Source organism: Penicillium cinerascens, assembly GCF_028974065.1.
Source record: "Penicillium cinerascens strain IBT 15544 chromosome Unknown contig_1_segment0_segment0, whole genome shotgun sequence".
Lineage (NCBI taxonomy): Eukaryota > Fungi > Ascomycota > Eurotiomycetes > Eurotiales > Aspergillaceae > Penicillium > Penicillium cinerascens.
Genome location: NW_026695287.1, coordinates 155,726 through 179,418, shown reverse-complemented (window position 1 = coordinate 179,418; position 23,693 = coordinate 155,726). Strand labels below are relative to the sequence as shown.

General features: G+C 48.1%; 6 protein-coding genes across 6 annotated transcripts; 1 reads left to right on the top strand and 5 right to left on the bottom strand.

Annotated features, from left to right (window-relative positions):
* Positions 1-624: 624 nt before the first annotated feature.
* N7498_001651 (uncharacterized protein) lies at positions 625-1,053 on the top strand (the record flags this gene model as incomplete). Its single annotated transcript, XM_058448713.1, has 1 exon — positions 625-1,053. One exon carries the CDS (start codon positions 625-627, stop codon positions 1,051-1,053), a length of 429 nt encoding a protein of 142 aa, XP_058311057.1.
* Positions 1,054-2,569: 1,516 nt separating this feature from the next.
* Positions 2,570-3,462, bottom strand: N7498_001650 (uncharacterized protein; the record flags this gene model as incomplete). The annotated part of the gene is made up of 2 exons (XM_058448712.1): positions 2,570-2,970; positions 3,025-3,462. The coding sequence occupies 2 exons, from the start codon at positions 3,460-3,462 to the stop codon at positions 2,653-2,655; spliced, it is 756 nt and encodes a 251-aa protein (XP_058311056.1). The 3' UTR covers positions 2,570-2,652.
* A 1,192-nt stretch (positions 3,463-4,654) lies between these two features.
* On the bottom strand, positions 4,655-6,606 carry N7498_001649 (uncharacterized protein; the record flags this gene model as incomplete). The annotated part of the gene is made up of 5 exons (XM_058448711.1): positions 4,655-5,166; positions 5,253-5,611; positions 5,681-6,111; positions 6,162-6,369; positions 6,428-6,606. The coding sequence occupies 5 exons, from the start codon at positions 6,604-6,606 to the stop codon at positions 4,655-4,657; spliced, it is 1,689 nt and encodes a 562-aa protein (XP_058311055.1).
* Positions 6,607-19,315: 12,709 nt separating this feature from the next.
* On the bottom strand, positions 19,316-19,853 carry N7498_001648 (RlpA-like double-psi beta-barrel domain-containing protein; the record flags this gene model as incomplete). Its single annotated transcript, XM_058448710.1, has 2 exons — positions 19,316-19,756; positions 19,842-19,853. 2 exons carry the CDS (start codon positions 19,851-19,853, stop codon positions 19,316-19,318), a joined length of 453 nt encoding a protein of 150 aa, XP_058311054.1.
* Positions 19,854-20,069: 216 nt separating this feature from the next.
* Positions 20,070-20,556, bottom strand: N7498_001647 (uncharacterized protein; the record flags this gene model as incomplete). The annotated part of the gene is made up of 2 exons (XM_058448709.1): positions 20,070-20,327; positions 20,374-20,556. The coding sequence occupies 2 exons, from the start codon at positions 20,554-20,556 to the stop codon at positions 20,070-20,072; spliced, it is 441 nt and encodes a 146-aa protein (XP_058311053.1).
* An 801-nt stretch (positions 20,557-21,357) lies between these two features.
* N7498_001646 (RNA-directed DNA polymerase) lies at positions 21,358-22,989 on the bottom strand (the record flags this gene model as incomplete). Its single annotated transcript, XM_058448708.1, has 4 exons — positions 21,358-21,891; positions 22,051-22,078; positions 22,151-22,719; positions 22,969-22,989. The coding sequence occupies 4 exons, from the start codon at positions 22,987-22,989 to the stop codon at positions 21,358-21,360; spliced, it is 1,152 nt and encodes a 383-aa protein (XP_058311052.1).
* Between the last annotated feature and the right edge of the window lie 704 nt (positions 22,990-23,693).

Genomic DNA, 23,693 nt, shown 5'->3' with positions numbered 1-23,693 from the left:
ACGCCCTCCCAAACCTGGGAACTCAAGGTTAGATATTGTATCCAATTCAGCATCCTCAGTTCTGGGCATTGCAAGAAAAGCCCGTGCACAAAGGACGCTTGCACATATCCTCGATCAGTTAATGAAAGCGATCAAAAAGTCTCGACGGTTATATGATGCACCGTGATTCTGCGATCGGTCTCAGTGCGTAGGCCAAGATGCTGACGATAAAAGGTTGTTTGCGGGTATTGTGTCGAACCAAGCATTCCTGGAGTTCCAAACACGGAAGAACATTATTAAGACAGCCCTAAGATCAAGTGAACCCCCCCCAAAAAGCACAGCAGACAATTCAGTTTTGAGGAAAAGGTCGCAGTTCAAAGGAGCTTCGAAATCAGTGAAAAGATTTATCTTTTCTCCCCTCAGAATTGGATTATGGCCGCCAGTCCTAGTGAAATGAAGATCAGCATTATAACACTGGTTGAAGAGGCGAAGGTGCCTACAAGGTTACAAGTTCAGGTGTATTCCACTAATTGGCAACGCTGCTTGCGTCCACATCACAGAAATTCCAGCAAACTGCTGTTTATAAATATTCGCTAATTGGCACGTAAGGCAAAGATGTAGGACACAACAAGCTTCTGCTACGTCATGGCAGAAAATGACCCTGATGAGAGGTTGGTTTACCTCGCATGCCAGCACATCTTTCGTGGCTCGAACTCCCAGGTACGAAAATTGAAGACAGTCAAAGGATTGATTGAACAGAACAAAATCGCATTGGCAGATATTCTGCGGGAGTACAACGTCGAACGCACCAGCAACGTTGCCAAGAAGCTCTTAGAGAATCGGGTGTTTGACTCTACACTGAAAGCCAAAATTCGCTTCCCAGAGTTGTTCGATGTTTCGCCTACTCAAAGCGCCGAAAGGGAAGCTTCGGAGGCGGAAGCAGCGAGAGATGAGGCAAACACAGTTCAAAAAATCTCCCAGAGAGAGACAACAGGAGAAGATGAAATTATCCCTCGGGCTACTCATCAACGGGAAACAGACGTGGAAACTAAAGGTGAGCTTTCGTTGTCGTGAGTCCTCTGCATCGAGTGCTGACCTAATCCAGTATATTCTGCGAGCCTAAATTCGGAAATAACTCCTGCAGTTCCATCGCTCTACCCAGTGTACATACACTACCGAGGTCAACATGTTGCCCTGACAGCCATTCAAAGACTTTTGGAGGAAGGTTGCTTCGACTTCGCTCAGCAGCACTTTCCCCAAATCTTGAAAGAACACGGCTGGGACTGTACAGAGGCTGTAGAGCTTACCGAATGGACCAAGTTATTTTGTTAGCATTCCACATAGCTGAAGGAAAATTTGTCGAGGCCATTAGATGAGGTCATCAGCCTCCTTCGGGAGCTGAGGCACTCGGCCGTCCACAGACTTCGAAAGACTGCGGCTGGAATTGAGCGACTTGCCGAAAATGCTCAGATTTTTCTTGAAGCTCTGAATGATTCACTCCGATCTAAAAAAGTTATGCTACTCCGAAGAGAGATCCGATCAACAATTGAAGAGCTCAAACGCAGCAAAGATCTCCTAGAAGGCAGGTTGCTCGTGCAACTCAAAGAAATACGCACCAAAAGAATTGAGCTGGATAAATGGGAGAAAAAAGCAAAAGAGACTATAGTGTTCGAGGACCTGCAAAATCTAAGGGATATAGGAGAGGGTCTCGAAAAATTGGTTGAAAAACTTAATTCAAGACAAACAGCAGACTCAAACGAGTCAATAGAATGCAAGGGAAAGGAAAAAATGGTGACTGTATATCAAGAATTACTGGACTCAGAAGAAGAGTTCCTTGAGGCTGTTGTGCAAGGAAATAGCTTTGAAATTGATTGAATAAATGCGCAATTACACACTCGTTCACGGGACTAATATGTTTATTTACTCTGACCATTGGAATTCGGCTAAGAACACTTTTGTTGGAGCGGGGTTAAAAAAGTATCACTGGAAGACTTTGGGGGTGGCAGGGTATTAGGGAATGTACGTATCAGCGCGAACCACCCTTCCTTTGTTGCTACAGTAAGGTGGTGATCAACCACTCAGCCAATAATTCAATATATGACTTCCTCGAACAAGTAAACATTCACCAATAACTTCCTTCACGTTTATCTTGTACAAACCGACCCCTTTGTTTTAATTCTTCGCATGCCTCCTTTGTGCTTAAAGAGAAGTGATTGATAGTAGTTTCGTCCGCAGTCATTTGCATCAAGGGTTTCGGTGGACGTCTATCGCGTGTTGAAAGTGGGCGAAGGGCCATCTACAAAAACAGCCCATTGTTCACGGCCAATTGTTTTGGATATCTGTCGACAAATGTCAAAGAATTGTTTGAGTCGAAGCTTCTCTTTTAACAGTCATTCCAATTCCTCTTTTTTATTGAAGTTGGTTTGTAAGGGTAGCAAAACTGTAGGTGATCATTAAGAGACTGCGGTGACGAATAGGCTCTGAGGTTTACTTCTATAACTAGCTCAAGCACTAAACCCAATGAAGGAGAAACAACTCTTAGAGGAATAGGCTTTTACTATGCCGGTTTGGATGGGATTCCGAACCGATGCCTATAGCTTCTTCCCATGATGATAGTATTTGGCTATCCCGCCGAATGTCATTAAACTGGACCTGTGGCACAATATACATGCTTCATCCTGCAAAAGGGTAGCATTCGACATAACCTGTGAATGGCGCCCGACAGATAGGACATCTTCTCGGCGTTCCAAGATTCCCCGCGCACGACTTGCAAACCATGTGTCCACATAGAATAGTCACCCAGCGATCTGGCTGTATGTAGTAGATCCTGCAGTCTAAAACACGCCTTTCTCTTTGCTGGGAAAGCTCCTCTTGCGTTTTTTGGTGCCCTTCCCTCTCCAGGCAAAGTTCATCTCGAAGCATTTGATTTTTCTCTTGTAACAGCTGGATTTCACGGTCTAGTGCTTTTCGGAGTTCCCCCAAAGCGTCATCCTGGTCAATTATTAGCTAAGAATGAAAAAGGTAGGTCTTGCGAGGAACTGGTACCAAAGCAGACGACTCCTTCGTTTCGGTTCTTCGGCGTTTGCGCGATGGTGTCGTATTCGCCTCCGCATTAACAGATTCAATGATCATGTTTTCAAAGTGTCGGTAAGTGTAATCACGGCGAGGGACCCTCTGAGGTCGTGAGCTACCTGGCTCGAGCCTTGGAAATTCCTCGTCGTCGGCAATAACAATAGTGTTGGAAGGGTTTGCCATCGTGATCTTAGTCGCCACGCTCAGGGGAGGAAGGCACCGGGTACAAGCCGGCTTCGGAGAAGGAAAAGTGAATATCAGAGCATGTAACCGGCTGGGGGAAGAAGGCCCTTTATATACTTGAGAAGCAACGGTGGCGGAGTCAGCCCCGGCAAGTAACTGGACACCAAGCTGCATTGCACGGTTGGACGTCAAGCCGAGATGGGGTGAGAATAGGCTATAGCGTTGCATGCGCTGCTCCGACGAGGCAGACAGTGCATGCCCATATCTATTCTAAGAATAACCCCCCGCGTGACTGCCGTTCAGTGGATCATGGCCTGCTCATCCTTGTCTCTGAGGTTCCTGCACCGGATTCGGACAACTAGCAGGGAAATCTATAAGCTGTTGAGACATTCTGGCTTGCAATCGAATACCAGGGAAGAATCACCGAGCTCGTAATCGCTTTGACCGACGAGGCGTAGGTTTAATAGTAGACGCTTTCATTTTGCCTGGTCGTGGTTTCCCCTTCTGCTCCCCGCTAGGCTGCTCTTCGGGACGCCCGCGTTTTCGAGACGAGTGCGTCGCATGCTGTGGTGGAGACTCTAGCCTAGGAACAGGCTCTAGATTTGCCGGCTTTGCCCCTCCCCTTGTCACTCGCCGTTCAAAAGTCTCCACTAAGTTTGAGTCGGTGCTAGTCATTGGATATCCTCCTGAAGCAGATGTTTCGATGCTTAGAGGGGAGTTTGATGGCTCCATGACTGTGATAGGACCAGATTTCATCAATCGAGGGTCAATATTTGCTATGTCAAAATCGAGAGAGGAAGCGGGTGTTTCGGTGCCTTGCCGAGTCTCTGATTCCGTAGACGCGTCCCTGGAAGGGCCATCGCTAGGGCTAAACTGTGACAATTTGGGGAGATGACACAATTTAATCTTAAGATCGTATTTGTGTTCATCACTGGCGTGAGCCAGAAATGCGGTGATACTGGCAAATCTGGGAAGATTGCGGCAAGCCTCCCAGTTGCAACTGATTCCATCGTACGCATAACACAGATGACAGTCGATGAGATGACGACGAAGAGAGTCTGGACGGTTGGCAGGAAATCTATGCGGAGGAGGGTTTGACGTCGAGCGACGGGATATACCATAGCAAATAATGTAGACATCTGTTGGGCATCTCTGACTGTCTTCTTCAGGAGGTGAGGATTCCTGTGGCTGCCCTGACGGTTCATCACTCTCGTCGTCGAATTTCCAATCAATGCGATTGCCCCGCCTGCTCGGCTCGCAGAGCCCAAGGAGCGCAACCATGTCCTGGGTAACCTGGATGCGACGCGCGAGCAGTTTGTCCTCACCATAATTCTCCGCTTCGGGGCCGTAAAAGTTCTCCACGAGGCGCGCGCGTTCAAAAAAAAAGTATTCCGGGGTGGGCAGTTTATAGTCCTCATCTTCAGAACTGTCCCCCCCCGCATGTTTCAATGTCAGGCTCGCCAAGAAGCTGCTTGATCTGTCGGTCGACCTCGAGTATAGGCGCGTTACGGAAATAGTCCTTTCTGGCTGTTTCTCGAGTATTGGTTGCCAAGGCTTTGCGAAGTTTGGCCATTTCTCTGCTGATAGCTTCGTGCCTTTGATAAAGGCGTGGAAAGGAATCTCGGGCATTCTTTACGGTACCGGCCAAAGATCGCATCTCCGCCATAAGCTCTCTCTTCTCTCGTTTCAAGTCCAGGATTTCCGGATGACGGCAAATAGCACGTTTATGTGTATCGGTAAGCTCGGACGGCGCTAACGGATCCCTCTTTCTGAGCATACTGCTAGCGAAGCGCAATAAACCCTCCTGGGGTGGTCGGAGGAGAACAACATGTTGGAGATCGCGTGCAATGAATTGTGACTGGTAATGTTTTTCGAAAACCGCGTCACCCGACTGACCAAGCACCCTCTGCCGTTCCTGGCTAGTGAAATTCCCTGTCCGCTCCTAGTCAGATCCAATATGACAAGAACCCCGTAGAATGGCAGTAAAGCTTGCAGAATTTTGGCACTGGGTGACTCACGATTGACTTCATTTGCGGCCCAACGACGAAAATTGTAATGTCCGATATCGTCTTCGAATCGAGCATCTCGACCTAATTCCTTAAGTGCCCGTCGACTTGACTCATAAGTCATCGGCAACGACGGATGAAGCTTATAGCCATACGTTGTGCGATCAAGCCGCCGAAGGAGGGGCGTGTTAAGAACCTCGGGCTTCCAGCGGAGCGGAAGTGAGGAACTGCGCTTTGGAACTCGGAGCCGCCAAATGAGCTCCGGTGTTAGTTCGGTATTAACAAACGCTCCATCTCGAAAAGCGAAAGAAATGATTTGAGTGATCGGACAATATGCCAGTTGATAATCACCGTGCATGAAAAATTTGGTTCTGGTAGTAAGTAGTGATTGTTAGTAGTGAATCCGGTACTCGAGCATCTAAAACTATGACCACACTTACCCATCAGCACCTTCCGGCCGACCTTTTAAGTTACGAAACTCTATCACCGCACAGAGAACGTCACGTTTGTTCTGAGGGTCGCGCAGGTAGAAGAGTTCAATGTCGCGGTAGCAGACCGAGTCCGGAAGGTCTGTTACGGGGATGTGCTTCGGAAGATCACTCTGAAAAGTGGGATTTTGTTTGCGCTTGCTCAGAGAGGAGTCGTCAGGTAGAGAGGTGTTCTGTGGAAGCAAGACGCTAGGTCGGGTCCCGGTAATGGCTGACCAGAGTTGGATGGTAGCAAATTGGACAATCATACTTCCATGACGAAAAAACCGCGAATGTACCCAGTGATGCCGATAGATCACACAAAAGACGTCCACATCTAGAGTATTCTTATCCTTCGTTCGTCTGGAAATTTTCCGCTCAGCCGGGAATTTGCCATTGAGAAACTATGGTCCAATTAGCTCAATCCCCTTCAGAACAGAAGAAGCAACCGTACGCGTCGCATCTGTTTATGAACATCGTCATTAACACTGCGGCGGGCGAATAGCTCGAAGTATTGACAAAGGCGGCGCCAGTATTCGTCGTACGATTGAAGTGCTTTCTTTCGTGATGTCTTAAACATCCAGTCGAAAAAGTTCATGTAAATCGCTTGGTCTTCCAGCAGAAGATAGTCCACGTAGTCATGGTTCGATTGAATGCAATATCTATTCCGGGTGTTAGTGCCCAACCCCAAGGCTTTCATTTCATCAAGAGTAAACCCACTTCCGCCAGTACCGTTCGACCACGGCGATTCCTATCAGCGTTCTTGGCTTGAAGTTTGGAGGGAGCCATCCGAGACTGCGGAAATGCTGCAATCTGGCTCGCGTTTCCTCGCAAAGGATTGGATCGGCCCAGAACTGGTGGTGATCAACTTGAGCTGGAGGGGCGGATACAGTTGACATAGGGAGAATTAAGAGACAAAGGTCAAGGGTTGGATTCTGTGATAGGAGTCTTGAGAATCAGGTGTGTAGAGATCGATCGAGGTAGCGGAGGTGGGATGAGAAGGTTATTGAAAGAGGCACCGGGGGGAGGGCAAACGAAGCGTCTTATAGCCGCTCGACCAGGCTGGGCAAAAACGGAGGCGGCCTGGATGTGGATGCAGAGGGGAGCCATTTTCGGCGTCGTTTTGGTCGCCAGTGGAAACAGGGGGAATAACCGTTGAAGTCGAGCGTCAACAAAAGCGCGAGTGTATGATGACTAACAGTCCTGGTTGGGTGCAAAATAGAGGGCAGCGGGCGGTCAGGCGGCGACTCGCCGTCTAAGTTATGGGTGGAAAGGAGGCCGTTTTTGGCGCCAAAGGCTGTCATTTTCGGCGTCGTTTTCACAGGTCCCTATATTCTAGTTGTAAATTCAGCGGACTCGGGCCCCCACTTAGAGCATGAGCCTCTGGGCCAGAACTCGGTCGATTCCAACGGTCATAAAAAGCTAATGGCTGATCAGTACCGTCTATTTGACCTGGCATGGCTTGACTGTTCGAGGAAGGCTCAGTGGGTAAGTCCGAAAATTTCCAGGATTGGGTAGGATTATCAACATCTGTTTAATTCAGTCCCTGAATTCATGCCCTCACGGACTGGACCCCACTATTGCGCGGATTAATAGACCGGCCGCTTCTTTTCACCATAAAGATTAGTTTAGTCCCTGGATTTTCCATGCCCGAAAGCATTTTCGAATAGCAGCTTCCTCAATATCGTTTGCTAGCTGCTACATCTCACTTGAACTCAATCGCATCTTTTCATGCCCAAAAGACATGCCGAGGGACGCCACGCTCTCTCGAACCCAGGCTGGAGCCCCTCCCCTCCGAGCGGCCCCAAGAACACGGGCCGGCGTATCTACTGCCCAAGTAGGTCAGCCTTATCCCACGAGCGCCGGCAATTCACTTCGTCCCTCCAACCAGGGCACCTGGCGGCAACCACTGGTATACTATTGTCACGATGTGGAGATTATCTAGGAGCCTCGCTAATCTTTGGATCTATTACTAGCAGGCACTACTAGAGGGCATCCCAGAAAACGAAGTGTAGGAAAGCGCCAGAGACGATCCCGATCATGCCGATTGCAGAGTTGTCTTCAAGAGGGCCAATAGAGATCGCGCGCAACTGATCGCGCAGCTCAATAGGCAACGTTAGGTAGCCGCCGAGACTGTATAGTAGTTTAGCGTCGAGAGAACCAGGCTTAATGGACAATCACGAAAGCTCAATTTGGACCTATAGGCAGCTAAGGAAGAGGTCCGCTAGCTAAAACAGGAGAATCTAGATCTACAGAAGCGCTTTGACGAGTCAACACCAGACTAGGCGATCTATATGCGACGGGACGAATACGAAAATACTTTAGACGAGTTAAGCAAGCTCTCTTCATCCGTGACAAGGGCAATTGGATCGAAAAAGGACAAGTCCATAAGCGAGGTCGAGAATATTTATATAACCAAAGACATACCCCCTTCCGATGTTCTACAGAGCCCTTAGGTACAGCCCGAGCAGTTCAATATACTCGACAATAACGCCGTTGCGGATAACATAGCATCGATGCTGTCTACATCCGAAGCTCTAGCGCTACTAGACTTTGATACGTACGGAGAAATATCCTAAGGGGTGACATCGTCGAAGCTAGATAGTATTTTGCGAGATCTATGTTAATCTAATCTTCTTTTCTTTTGCATTATACGCTCAGCGGCTATCGGTCCAGTATCGGCAAGGGTATATCTCTCAACATAACCGACGACTACTACTAGATAGAATTAGAGCACATCCCCTTCGACTAGTGAATTGAGATTACCTTGAGCCTCGGCTTCTAGCGAAGACGCTCGGGGAAAAAAAACTTAATTTCCGTAGATAGATCACCATCGTATAAACTTCCTGGTCTAGACTAGCCGGCTTAGTCGTCAAAGCTGCCCACATCAGAATGAACACGGCGTTGATGACTCATATGTCTTAGAACTAGGGCAAAGAAATGATCTCCATAGATGATCGTCGATTGACGGAACAAGCTAGTCATAAAAGCTGTTAATAATAGAGTTTAACCAGTCATATCTCCACCACCGTATGCCCCACTCCGTACAGCGCGCAGCGTCCTGTATATGATTTACCCCTCCCGCATATCAGCCGCAATCTTAAATGGACTGCACACTTATTCACGTTTATACCAAGGCCGAGAAACTGCGCTTAGGAGATAACGACGAGACAATTGTCCCTGGGGATGTGATATAGTATACCGTAGCTCTAATGGGGGCCAAGGAGACCCAGATTTGTGTGGGTCAGCCGAGATTCGAGCTAGCCCGACGAGAGGAACGGATCGATACGCCATGGGATAAAGAAAAATAAGTTACATCTATTTCGAGAACGACGCAGGGGCAGGACGATCAGATTTCGTCAGGCGGTGTTTTTCTATAGCCATGATCTTATGCGCAATGGTGTCTTAGCCACAACATAAACTATAGATTGATCGTCTGAAAGGGGATAAAGCCTTCGATCCTATAGATCGCAAGGTCAGTCTATACCTAATGCGGTAGGAGTCTCTTGCGCACGGTGCTCGTCTAGGACGACCAAGCCAAACCTTCCGAGGCGGATAGTAAGACATTTGAGAGGATCACCCTGTCGTGATCTTTGCCCACCCAAAAACACTAGTACCGAATAAACGAGAAGAGCTATAGATCGAGGCCAGTAGGTCAAAGCCTTGCGGCAGAGGGTGGTCTCCTAATATTGATTACAGTCTGTCATCGTTGGCGCTCTATGCGGGTAACAAGGCCTGAGCTCTAGGCGATGACGGAATGGTTATCGAAAGGATCGTCGAGGCTCGGCGGGTGTTCGAGACTTTCCCCAAGCGGGGCTACAAGGCTAGCATGATTGGGTTACTTAATGGATCTTCGCACAAGTCCAAACCGTGGAGCTTACGGGAACAACGGCTGCTTATAGAAAATGGTAGCGATCCGCCCGATCGACGTTGGTGGGTCGCTTATATACAAGACACCGTTAGTGATCTGTTAGCTCGGGGATCAGCGGCGCTAATTTGAGATTCCTGCGTGTAACGAACCTTCTCAAAGGCAATTTAGTCGAACTTAGGCCAAAGCAGCGATCGGTGACATATACATAGAGCAACGGTGGCGCATAAGTCTTTCCCATCATAAACCCAAGTTGTCCACTTCCCGCGGCCACTTTCCCCCGAATTGGAAACAGGAATTCACCGTCCCAAAAGGCCGAGCTAAGTCTTGTACCTATACATCTCTCGGCATTGAGCAGGACGGGTAGTGGCTTAAACAGGCTTAGAGATAAACGGGGGACGCTACAAGCTCCGAGGATGCCTTGTCATTACTGTGCTTGCAGTGCCTCCCTGCCGGGGAACACAAGTATAGCGACGCTCTGGTTGTCCTCATTCGACTACTATAATTCCAAGGAAATGCGTAGTCGAGGATCGGGACATAGTGAAGAAGCTATACTTCATCTAGCGTGACCGGACATATGCGCGAAATGGCCGGATCTAAATCAAGAAGACGGCTTTCAGGTGGACCCTCATCTCGGATATAGGCGCTAGATATCCGCCCGAGCTCAGACAAGAGCGAGGGCTGCTCCAGATGATTTACCACGGACCCAGGGGACATAGCCCGCCCTGGATCTCCATCATGAAACGAGCTCGCGTGAGGAGATGCTTAGAGAGAGATACCTTATGTGCTGCGACGCCATCCAAGAATATACAAAATGTAGGCTCATCCGGAGAGGGAGATCGAGTCTAGCTAGAGCAAGAGCGGCCTTCTTGATTAGTGCATCAATCAAATATTAAAATACACTTCACGTCTCTCGGCTAGCAAGCCCCTGCCCCCGAGGTGATAACGAGACGTTCGTTGAAGGATCGTCGAGGCCGCTGGTACGTTGGAGGCATGCCTCCTATAGATAGGGCCAATTGGACGGTATGATTGGCTACAATATACTCAAATACTGATGTAGTGGGCCCATAAGGATAGAGCTCGCCCCTGCCAAGACTGACTACACTATTCCCAAATAGGAACAGACTAAACTGTAAATTTGACGACCTAGCTTTGGCGTGGGTATGATCTGGCTATGTGTGATATAAATATAGTAGCTAAGAAATTATTTTATTAAAGCAGAGGGTCTAGATCTCCCTCTTCTCCACGTCGAGTCTCTCCTCGATTCATTTAACTCCTGACCTTATCCTTTTTGGCCTACTGCGGCTAACGCTTAGGCCTACCCGGTTTGGCTTTACATAGATCGTTGATCTTTGCCTCCAATATAGCCACGGTTTTTTGGAGGGCAGAGATCTCATCATATTGCTAGGCCACTGTCTCTATCCCTTGCTACGTATTTTAGTTCCAGTCGTGCTATCGTAGGAACTGTTGCTCTAGACCACTGTCCCATCAAGTTAGCATAACCAATTCAAATCAAGTTGCAGCGATTCATAAAAATCAAACTAGCTAAGGCTATACTCACTCTACACGGTTATATAGGCTAGAAGAAGTGTCAGCTAGGGCTAGGGCTGGGGCTGTTTGGAGGGTCAACCAGAGACATACTGGGTGCAAAGGTCAAGGATATTGTTTCCAGGAGGCTTGAAAGCTCTATCCTAAGCCAATCCGTCGCCGTAGTGGGCTCCCGAGGCGTAATATCCATTCTGTGCTAGCTTATGGCTGGCACCGTCTAGCGGTGGCTGATTCTCATATATATAAGATTGTTCCTCCTCGTAATCACAATCTGGATCCTCTGAAACAGCACGAGATTCGGGAACACTCCAAAGGTCGGAGGCTCGGGATAATCTAGTGTTACGCCTTGTGAACCATTGATTCTCGTAACCCGAGTGCTGGTCAAGAGTATCGTACGATATGATCACTCAAATCGTTCGGCAGATCACGTCGTAGGCTAGGAACTAGGCAAGGGTTTAGTACGTAGAGGAACCGAGACAGAATATATACCCCAAGAAATTGGGGGCCATACCAGGACCCACTAAACACTCGGAGTGCTATTGGTCTAGCCCTTTTTGCACGCCCTCTGGTTTTCCGAGCGGCCTACGCCGAACAACAAACGCAGGGCATAGGGGTCTCGGGTCTTCGATTTACATGCCTGCAAGCCGTGACCTCAGTTAGAACGCAGAGATACCGCGCAAAATTAAGCCCAATCATATCGCTATCAGTGTCGAGCACCTTTGAGACCACGAGGGGATATAGGTAACTACTACAGGAGTATGATTTATGCCCCTCTCTAATCTGCGGGAGATATGTATGCGCTTGATTATCTACTGCTGCTGAACTAGGAACGAGACGGGGGCCGGTGTGGATGTGCAATTTGAGCTAAAATCATGGGCATCTTTTCCACAATCGCGTAAAACAGCGTCTTGAACCACCTAGCGACCCGACGTGGGCATTTTCTGGTGTTCCTCAGCTAATTGACCAATCCGCTAATGATAGAAAAGAGGCAGCAAATCTATTTAATTGCTCGTTGTTGCGATAATACCATTTACTACCATTATAGCTAGACCGTGTAACATAATACTGTACGAAATCCCCACTTAACCACCTCAATTTACTAGGAGCGGGCTGTTGGTGGGTAACTGTCGTGGGCCCATGACACTCCCGAGATGCCCTGCTTTGATCTAGTTCGTAGGCATCGGCTAATATATTGATGGAAGGCAATTTTTGCGTGGATTAAATTCACGATTTGCCCACTTCTTCTAAAAACATCTTTACGCACCGGGTGCAGTTGAATCTCCCACCGATCCATCTTGAGGGTCTATCGTGCACTCCGATTGATTACTGCTTAGGCGAATACAATGTCCCGAGGTCGGTACATACCTTAGACCTCCGAAGAGGAAAAGCGGCTTCCGGCGTGGCTATCACGTCTTCAGCATCTACCTTAGTGGAAGATAAGCTAGGAGTATTTTCGAGAGTTTGGAATCCCACGAACAATTCATTCCTTGCGAGGGAAATTGGACCAGCTACAGAAGGGCCATAAACGCTAGCGTCCCATCTCCTAGAGGGCGTCTGAGTTTCATCATTTAGCAGCACGCCGGGCACGTCGACGGGAGTAGAGGCTTATAGCAATATTCCCAGTGTCTCCTCCACCGCTTATTCTTAAGAAATCCGATCCTCGATTTCGTCGACTACTACAACAGATGCAGCAGCTTAACATTTGTCGAGAGGACGTATCAGCGGATACTCCTCCCGTCGCGGAGAATCACCTATCTCCCCTCCCACAGGCCCGGAGCAAGCCAGGTGAGCCCTAAATATACGAGTATCAATTTGCAGACACACCACTTACGGCTCTTGTGATCAAACAGAGAACTCTCCCACCTACCAACCGTCCGGCCACTCGCCCTACTCGTCGCAAAGTTTCTGGAAGATTTACAATTATATCATTGGAGGAACCGACAGGAAAAGGTGAAGAATGAATTGCAGGAGCACGAAGATGTACAATATGAATACAGTCAAGTAATTGTCTTTCTAGCATTCGTCCTAATAGCAGGCTTCAATATTCCATCTCTATATACAATGGCACATATGCAGTATCTATTTCCAGCGATTTCTATCCGTGCGTACTGCCATTGGTCAACAGAGGCGAGAGCTGCCACGGAGAATAACTTACACTGTTAATGGATAGGTTGGCTTCCGTGGCTCTTTTTGCAAGCAAACTCGGCAGGAGAAGTTTGAGTCTCGCTAGGGACATCCCTGGTAAGGTACGACGATCAGACAAACGCACGCGATTGAGCACAACACTCACTTTGTCGAGCCCCTTGCGGCTTGTTGAGATCCGAGCCTTTCTGTTCCGGCCTGAGGTTGACGTAATGGCTCAGGGTTATAGAGTGTGTTTGACTAATTCAGGAACTGCTAGCAAGGTTTCAAAGTTTGTTACCCACGCACATCATGCAACTAGTTGAATGGGGTAGTGTGGATCCTTTGGGGCGTATAACGGCTCTGTCGGTTGCAAACAGTAACGCCCACGAGATCATGGACCATCTTCAACATTGAAGAGACTGAGGAGCGCCGGATCTAATTGCTTTTCCTTTCTCAAGGATTGTGCCAAAGCAGGCATTATCCTACTTGCCACTCCAGCAGCTCGTATATAATAGGCTATGTTTAGAGCAAGCACCGGATAAATCTTGATTTTTAAACTTTTGCTGGTAGGCTACCTGGGAAAATCACTCTCTTCCTTGCCCTAGACAGAGTCTTCTTATAGCATACGTTCGCACTAGTTCGCTTCCCGCTCGCCAACAGGACAAGCGGCCTTTGCTGATCTCTGGTAAGATGTGCACTCGCTTTCTTCCGCTCGGGTGTTGAGACCACAGTGTCAATAGGAACATTTTCTGTTGTTTCTCCGAAAAGACACACGAGCTCCATGGATTACCGAGGCTCAGTGTGGGTATCCTACAGCCGTTTCAAAGTCTCCAGAACTAGTAACGGAAAGGTCCGGTATAATATTGGTACGGCGAGGTCCAGAACCCCGTCGGGAGACGACCCATAGTTTGGGACGAAAAGCCCCGCAGTAATCTCGAATGCAAAGGCATGGTCGGCTTGCTGGCCAATCGCAGCCCTCTTTGACTACACTCCTTGCATTTGTTGAACTAATGTAGCTCGCAAGAGGATTGTAGGGGATCGCTTGAGACCGGACCTCAATAGTACCCCCAGCGTACTTGGGACGAAGAGCGCTCTCAAAGCGGACCCATCGTGGTTTTTCGTGATCGCCGGCCCAATCATGTTCCGTAAAGGAGTCGATTAACGGTGGCAAAGTCTATCTTATTCTTACAAAGAGGACCTACTGAAAGCATGCATCTTTCACAATTGAATTTCTTCTCTAGCGACGTAAGATCTCAAGCTCATTTCGCTTGCGTGGCGTGAATGGCATTCTCATTTCTCTTCCAACACATGATGTCGTTCAATGGACAGGTATCCTGAAGTTCATGCCGCCAACAAAGGAAACGCGACAGTTCGCACTGTATCATTTCAGTAAAAGAAACGTATTTTCTCAAGGTGTGGCCACTTCTCAATCCCGCGCGTTAAATTGCTACAGTACTACAACGTTAGTCTTTACTAAAAACGGCACCTCAATAAAAAGTATGTGTGAGTGAAGAGCACTAGGAGTTAAGATCCAGAAATGATGATATACTGAAATGATCGCTAACGAAAGGAGTCTAAAGCTTCAGTACCCGGTTCAGCATCGTTTACGAGTAACCGGGCCGGCTAAAGGAACGGCATAGAGGGAGTGGTTTTATTGGGGTTGCCTCACAATGCCTGTAGCCTCACCATGTCCGTAGTTATCCTCACGTGATATCTACACCGACATTTCTGAGGGCCCCTTCCTCCTACGGCTGCCTCACGAGAGTCAGTTGCTGGCCTCTGCGGGTAGCTCATCATCTCTCACGCAGTCAAGTGTCAATTTTGTCCCTACCACCTTGCCTCTGTATATAGAATCCACTACAATACAGACACATTGCCTCCCTACAAGGGAGCGCGGATGGGGCCTATCTGACGCTACGGTCTACGACCGCAGCGACGGGTGACCTGTTACGGCCAAACTAAACTCTTCTTGCTCTCCTTGACTGCGTGAGGTCACCAATAAAGGATTCTTTCATCGAGCTAAGATGCACCAGATCTCGGTAAGACGACTGCTCAGCAATATTACTGGATGACAGGCAACAATTTATTCTCTCTTTGAGGAGCTTAGACATTATAGTACAGGTTTTCTGCCACTCAGCTTAAAGTGGAGCTAAACCAAGCAAAACGGGAAATTATTCCTTTCATAAATGCCCTACAGTGCTCTCGGATATCAAAAGAGAGGAAGAATCATTTTTCATTGCGAGTGTGTGAAAGAGAATCAGAGCCATAATGCAGACAGTTAAAAGACAAACTTTCGGGTGGATGGAAGTGAAAAAAGCAAACTGATTGCATTTTAGAGGTTACATAAATGCACAATGTTGAAAGCATTCATCGTTAACACTCGAGGGCAATTAATCCAAAGTGGTTAGTCGTAATCTTGCGGTTTTATACAACGGAATATCATGAGTAATTTTGACCAAGCAATTTATCCCAGTGATCAATTCATCAATTGATTATTCCAGTTAGGCTCGGGTATGATCTCATCTAATCTGGACGGCACTATTTAGCTGGAGGAATTTCTTGCTATATTTTATTATCGGAAGAATTGACATCTGAACCATCAACCCAATCTTCCCTTTTGGTCTGCTCTTTTGTTAGAGTTCCATTAGAATGCATCTCATACCCTGCGGGTCCTACCAAGCCCATTACCTCGGACAACCAGGCTTGGGAGTACCTCAATACGTCGTTCTTCCTACCTCCTCCGAGATAACACAACAAACAAGCCACAGTCAAATACCGCAAGCTAATGGCGGTGCATGCCGGAGCTTTAGTGATCAAAAGCAACGGCAGGGCCGAAAATTTATGGCCGCGGACTGGACAGTGGAAGAAGACAACACACTCGTGGCACTTCGAAGCAAGGGTCTTGCATGGACAGCCATCAGTAAGAGACTTCCTGGCCGGACATATTTTGCCTGTCGGCTGCGGTTCCAAAACTTTCTATCGCGCCCATACCAGTGGAATGGCGACAGACAGGCCCCTGTAGCGGGACACTATGAGAAGTATTTCCCCCTAGATCAAATTGGATAATCTTCATACTCATTATTGCGTCGCTGAACAGGCAAAGACAACGATTGTGGTCAACGGTGCCTAGGCAGTCTGCTATTCCATGGCAAGCAACAGATACTCTACCATGGCGGAACGTGGAACAACAGGTGGTCGATCAAACTACAGCCTCGAGATCTCCTAGGGCCAGCGCCGAGAGAGATATAATCCGCTGTCAGACTTCACAAACTATGACAACCTTAGGAGTGCCTCTGCCAGGTATTGATGGAGGCCAAGGTCCACCACGAAAGCAAAAAATCAGCCTGCCACCCATCCGAGACATATTCCCCAGCTTAAGTGACTTTCAGTGGCTCAGCCAGCAGCGCCCACAGACAGACCAAGAGCCTAGAGAAGATCACTTGTGAAGTTATTTGAAATATCATTAGATCAGCGCATCAATTATTCTTGTTTCTTTATTGAAAGCTAAGGGGAATGAATGCCAATCGTAGCTTGTATTGCAACCAAGGGGAAGATGAGATACTTCTTGGCATTTGTATCTAAACCAGCTTGCTTGAGATTGCATGCCGGTCCTTGCATAAAATTAACCTTTTTCACTGAATATATGCCTGTGTAATACTTGAAGAATAATTGGACTAAACTGCTACAACAAACGCGACGAATATAACCGTTCTTACAGTATCAATTGAAAGCATTTGTGGCTATTTCCATTGAAAAACCGAAGAGCTCACTCATAAAACATTTTGATTCACTTATTTTCACATCACAGGAATGCAACTGATACAGCATCATTAGGATCCCACCTACATAATATGAGCTTCGTCTCTATGCATGATCTTAAACCTACAAATCGGTAAACAAGTCGAAACTCTTCGAATGATGTAAACTCAATGTTTGTCATCGTTTTTGCTGTTAGAAGGTTTGAACTTCAATTAATTTCAATTTCATGCTGGAAGCACAAGCAATTATTGGCTTAATACTTAAAACGAATGTGTTATATGAGATTAGTTGTCCGCTTCAGATTGATGGATTCGGGACTAATGAGGTGTAATTCGCCGTTGATGCAATTTCTAGATTCTCATCGTCCATGAATCCCAGATTAATGTCTTTTACAAAGAGATATAGGAAATGAGACTAAAAGTATTGGCGTTTGCTAAGCCATAGGTGAGAGCCTTACCACCAACATTTATTTATTTGAGGACAAGACCCACGGAACATTGCCTTTCAGAAACACTTTCATGCTACGGGTTTCCTAATACTTATCGGTGGCTGCTTATGAACAATGAATCCTCGCTTTGTGACCTCTTTATTCATTCGATCTTTCCGCGGTTACCACTGTTCAGCAGAGACATACCGAGCGAACCCATCTCCTGCTGGAAGTGCTCAAGTACTTAAGCCTTCTCTAGTGAGTTTCACCACCAAGAACCTGTAACGCATGGTGCTGACTGTTAAAGCCTTACAACAAACCATGTTTTACCAATGCTTCAGATGAGATGATGTGTTCTCTACTCGAGGGCTATAGTCCTATATTCAAAGCCCACCATCTGGGATGGGAGGTAGAATCTCTTTTGAGCCTTGGCCCCGCACAGCGTATGTGTTATTATGAGGGCAAGTTGTTTGGCGGATACGCTACCTTTTTGATGGACCGTATTCTTGCAGATTGCTGCAAACCACCTACCTGGGTTCTCCCTGATGGCTGCGAGCCAGCCTTTACGGCCAGCCTTAACACGTCATTTTTGCTTCCTGTGCCGCCAACTGTTCCCATATTGCTACGCGCGTGGCCGGATAAAATTGAAGGGCGGAAGATATTTTTGAAGGGTTGTATTCAAATCCCTGGACAAGTGCCTAATGAGTGGTTGGATGCTATTCAGGCTGAAGCCCTGTTTATTCGACCAAAGGCCTAGAGATTGGCATCCAAAATGGACACTCCTCCTTTTTCCCATTTGTGTTCGAATTCGATTTCCGCTTGACATCGGCGGAATACTATATCGTCAAAAGACCTTGTCCAAAAATCACGTCATGAGTAGCTATTGGAGCCTTTTAGAATACGTGACGTATGCATTTATTAGATTTATGTGCCAAATGATGTGAATATGGCTCGGTCTACTGCATTGGTTAATATATGTTGAGATAGTGTAGTTCATAGGGAATCGGACAACTAAAGTGGATTTGATCACAGTACGGTATTGCCCTGCATAGTAATTAAAAGAAATTCAAACTTCGGTTGATTATTTTGGGTTCAATAGGCGCACTGAATCGCTTGTGAAGTGCCACCAAGTTTTTTTGAAAGTGAGATAACGGGCTGGTATAATCTTTAATAATGTATAGGAACCGTAAGAATGCTTCTGCAAAATTTTAGGTCTATTACAGAGTTGTTATAAGATGATCCAGGACTCTTTCAAAAAATAGTATTTGACCAGTGGCCAAACAGAGGGATATGTCCCCCACCCACAAGCGCCGCCAAAGTTGCACCGAGAATGAAGACACCCAACGAAACTGCCCTGAGACAAACTTGCCAAGGATGTGTGGGAGCACTGGATCCCTGAGAAACTGGGTGATTTCCGTGTAACTGACGTACTCGGTATTCCATTTGGTTTCAGATATTGAGGTCGAAGCGCTTGCTTGATATTGGAAGTTGGAGATATTTTGCTCGCAATTCACGCAGATTGACAGTCGACCTCCAAAGTGCATACAACGGGTAATAGACAGTACTCCGTGTAGTCGGTGGACCAATCCGGAGTGACAGCGCAAAGTGTGGCTTTGAGAACGAGGGTAGGGGTAATATATAAAATTATCAATATAAACACAAATCCAAGACAGTTCGGTGCAGTTACCGGTCCCAGTTATAAAGAAATGAAAACAAAGATAGAAAAACAGCGGATGTGAATGCTTATCACCAAAAAGACGTATAATATATCGTGTCGAAGACAGTCCCAAAAATTAAATAATATATTCAAACCAATCCAGCAGAGGGAACAAGATTAACCTACAAGCATACCAATGGTTCGACTTAATTACTTCTCAATAAATCAATGGGCCCCAGAAAGACGGCCTGCTTCTAATTCAGAAAATTTCTGAAATAGGGCCCGAGACAGATCGATTGATTGATCAGTACACCCCATACACTTGTCGACCACCTTTCCAAATTCTGTCTTCCCACTAAACTCTATACGGACAGTCTTTCCACAATAAGAAGCGTCCATAATACCATGAGGCAATGCAAGGACAAGATCTACTTCTCCATCATTTGTTGTGCCACAAGCGCCCGGCGAAGATGAATCTGTTGCAGTATCGAAGTAAGTGAGGTCGCCGGTGCAAGGATTGTTCAGCGAGCATAGAGAATTCCCAGCTGGAGAATGTTTTGAGCCTCCAGTAAGTTTTGAAGTACCTAAAATAGTGCTTTGTTGGGCTGTAAGGTCATCGTTAGATTTGGACGTGCCTGTAAACAAGGCTATTGGCGCGAGGGCAGTCTGCGAGCCAACGGTACACACACACACACACACAATTCATTAACGCCCGGCGGCTGAGCCGAGAGGGCAACTATCACTAATCTACCAGTACATGCATGTTTGGGTATACGCCGTGTCTCCTTGGAGCCCATACAGTATTTCCTTCCGCATTGACTTCTCAGCTTTCACTCTCATAGTTGGTCCCTGTGGTTAGTATTGGTTAGTAGACTGGCTTGAAGGCGCTTCTTCAAGTGTTCAACATCCTATCCTCGGCAGTTGAAGCGCATCTACTGTCTGTCACAAGGTAATGGGGGTAGGTAGGGGGGAAGGTATTTTATGCGCGTTCGTTGGCTAGGTCAAGTGGCCTCAAGTCGGCCCGTAGCGATCGCAAATCGTATTGAGGCTCGCACTGCTTCCAAATTCGGCTTCCACTTTTGATCATCAGAGGGTGACTTCCCTCCCAAGAAGAAGGGCATGTTACATCGGTGAGTGTGAGTGCATTACAGTATTTCCGTCCGGTGCGCGGTCCACTTCCGGCATCGAAACAGAAAGTGGTCCACGGTCTCTCTTGCTTGTCCATATGCACATTGATCTGTCTCGGCGGCATTGATTCGAAAGAGATATCCATTGAGTCTTACTATACCCGTGCGGAGCTGGGCCAGTACGCTCGCCTCTTTCCACGATAATCGGTCATATAGCTGTCGCGTGTGTTTCCCTGGGAGTGCTGTGTCCACTCGTCGGGAGTGTCTCCCTACGTTCTCGGGCAGTTTACTGCTGGGGATTGCTTGGGCACGTGCAATCTTTAGAGTCGTCGATTTCATTCTGGGGACCTGTCCTTGCAGGATGGCATCTTCTTGCGTCGCGGCTCTCGCCTACTCTTTCGCCAGCCCTAGTAGTTTGTTGTCTTCGCTAATGGGGATCCACCGGACGCTGATCTAATTTCCATGCCTCTGCAGTTTGCTCATAAGCTTGTAGATTTGATAGACAAATTCCTGGCCCGACTGTTGTCGCGGGTTCTTCAACGTGAGAGCCGCCGCTTTGTTAGTCGTAATCAGTGTGATCCTATAGTCTTTCAATCCCACGAGTGTCTTGAGTGTATGCGCCATTGCCGCCAGCTCCGCGGAAAATAGATTTTGCTCTGTTCTCGCGCTCAACGTGACGGACAAGGTCTTCAGTCTCACTTTCCGATAGCGGGGTGGTTATTTCTCGACCGCCACTCCAAACCCGACTAGCTCATTCCGCGCCGAGCTACTAAACGCGATTTACATTGATCCGCCTGGTACATTCGATCCCTCGGTAATGGGCTCATCAGTCTACATGCGTGCTTCCTATGGTGCCAGTGTAAACGGGTTGATGGTTTCCAGTGATTCCATGTCGATATTCTTAAGCGCGTCCGCTACTTGATATAGTGGCGAGCGGTGGTATCTCCTAAACTTCCGGATTCGATCTGTGTTTCTGCGAAGAGGATTGGTTTCTGGTAGTGTATAGAGGTCTGCCCACGTCTTCACGGCTCGTCTCCAGAATCGGTGTTATGCCGTAGCAATGTGGGCCTCGGCCTCCGCTACGCTGGTCGCAACTGTGAGGAATGTCCCCACAATTGCTTGAGCTCCTACCCTTTGCACTCAGTTGATCGGTCCGATGTTCTTATTCTTGAATGCGTGCATCCAAATATTAGACGCATAGTCGACCACCGGAGCCACGGTCGCTGTGAAGAGCTGTCGTGCGGTCGCTGGGGAGAGGCCTCGGAGCCGTCGTAGCTCCATCGCGGCCTCTAGGCCCTTAGATGCTGCCCTCGCAATATGCTCCTTGTACTTTAGTCGCGTGTCCATCAGGACCCCTAGGATTTTGACCTTGCTTTTAGGCTCGACCGTCTGTCCCTTGACAGTGAACGGCTCTTGATCCACTTTGCGAGCCTTGGGTGCGAAATGTATAATCGCCGTTTTGTCTGCTTCAAAAGTCGCTCCGCTCCTCCTCTCCCAGTCGAGGGCTTCATTGATAATGGTTGTGATACCTTCCCGATTACTCTGCACGGTTAGCCCTGTAACCCATGCGGTAAAGTCATCCACGAAGGCAATTACTCCTCCTTGGCCGTCGATCGGTCTCTGCACAAGGTCTGCGTTGAAGAAGAGAAAGAGGATTGGAGATAGGGGTGAGCCCTAAGGCAGTCCAGCCTGTGGTAGGTTCTGGATCTTAGATATTTGCCCATTGATCTGGATGGTCGCCGTTCGTCCTGAGCAGAACGCCTCAACCCATCGAAGCAGAATCTCCGGTATACCTCGCGCCTTCATCCTCTAGATCAATCGTTCTTTACAGACCCCATTGTAGGCCCCCTTGACATCGAAGCTGATCAGGCTCAGCACCTATCGTCCTCGCCACGCTGCGTAGATTTGCTCCTGTAGGAGTAAGAGTGCTTACTCCGCGGACCGCTGCTTTCGGGCCCCAAAGTGGCTAGTCGGGAGCAGGCCGTGGGTCTCCACTGCGTGCGAGATCCTTTCTGCCACCACGGACTCCAGGATCTTGCCTAGCGTCGCGAGCAGTGAAATTGGCCTCCATGCCTTGGCAATGGTGTAGTCTTCCTTGTTCGGTTTTCTCAGCGGAATAATCTTTGCGTGTCTCCACTGTTTCAGCACCGTGCCTTCTTCCAGTGACGCCTGGAAGAGATCGAGGACCCAGTGTTTGACTATAGGCCAGGTCATCTTCCACACTATGGCCGGCAGGCCATCCTCACCTGGCGCCTTCCATGACTTCGTTGCGAGCAACTGCCGCTCTACCTCTTCCATAGTGATGGTCGGCATCTCTACCGGCGCTCTTTGTGGCCTGGTTCCCTCATCGTTAATGTTGTCCGGCAGCGGTGGGAAGAATTTAGTCAGTAGTTCTTCCGCCTGTTCCTCATGATCGGTGGTAACCGTTCCATCTGCTTTGAGGAGCTGCGGTACGTTCCCGAAGGCTACGTCTTCCCCTGACTTCAGATACTTAGTAGCTTTCTAGATGTTGTCGTTGTCGGCCAGAAACTCGTTCCAGTGTTTCTTCTTCTGTTTCCGAATCGCGTCATAGTATTGCTTCGCGGTGCTTGCAGCCATATCCTCCAGCTATGGCACCTTTCGCCCTGCCCGTCGCTCCGAGTGGGCGTGGTTTCTCCAATATATATATATTTGACGATGTTGTGTCAAGTCCGCCGTCCACCATCGCTTTGCGTGCGGTGACGGTTTGGCCTTCAGCGTCAACGCACAAACCGCTTCCGACACCGCGCACATAAGCCGATCGGTCTTCTGCTACACGGAGCCTTCCCACAGGGTGTTCTATAAAGTCCTTGCAATGCTAGCATTGATCTCTTTCCACGGTGCATTCTTCAGTAGCAGTCTATCTGTCTACGTTGGAGCTATCCAAGGCGCATCAAAAACGGTCTCAATAGTGCCGTAATCTAAACCGTGCTCCGTTCTATGGACCGCACATTTAATCATCGAGTCCGTTAAGTTTTCCGAGCCGAGAACGAGGTCGATCATCGACTCGCAGTCCCCCGAATATCCTCCGCCGTGCCACGTCTTGGTGCCTCGTTTAAGCAGGCTGCTGAGTCCAAATTCATTCATGAGGTCGATGATTGCATCCGCTTCGCCTTATCTGGCCGAGGACACCTCGTCTCCTCCCTACAGTTGATCATGGCGATTGAAGTCTCCCATAATAATGAGCTCCACCACTGTCCCCGCGTCTCGCCGTACCTTTGTGATTACTTTTCTGAGGTGATCGCACGCATCATTCAACGCAGAGGCATCTCCTCCCTCCACATAAACTGATACTATGAAAATTCGTCGCTCAGGAAGCCGAATGACGGCCGCTATTAGGTCCGCCGAATCAATCCGCACTTGCTCCGCTTCCACATCCTTATTCACCCACAGCATGCTTCGGACCGCCTATCTCGCTTCCCTCCACGTGGAGGGAACCATCTTAGTCCATTTATGAT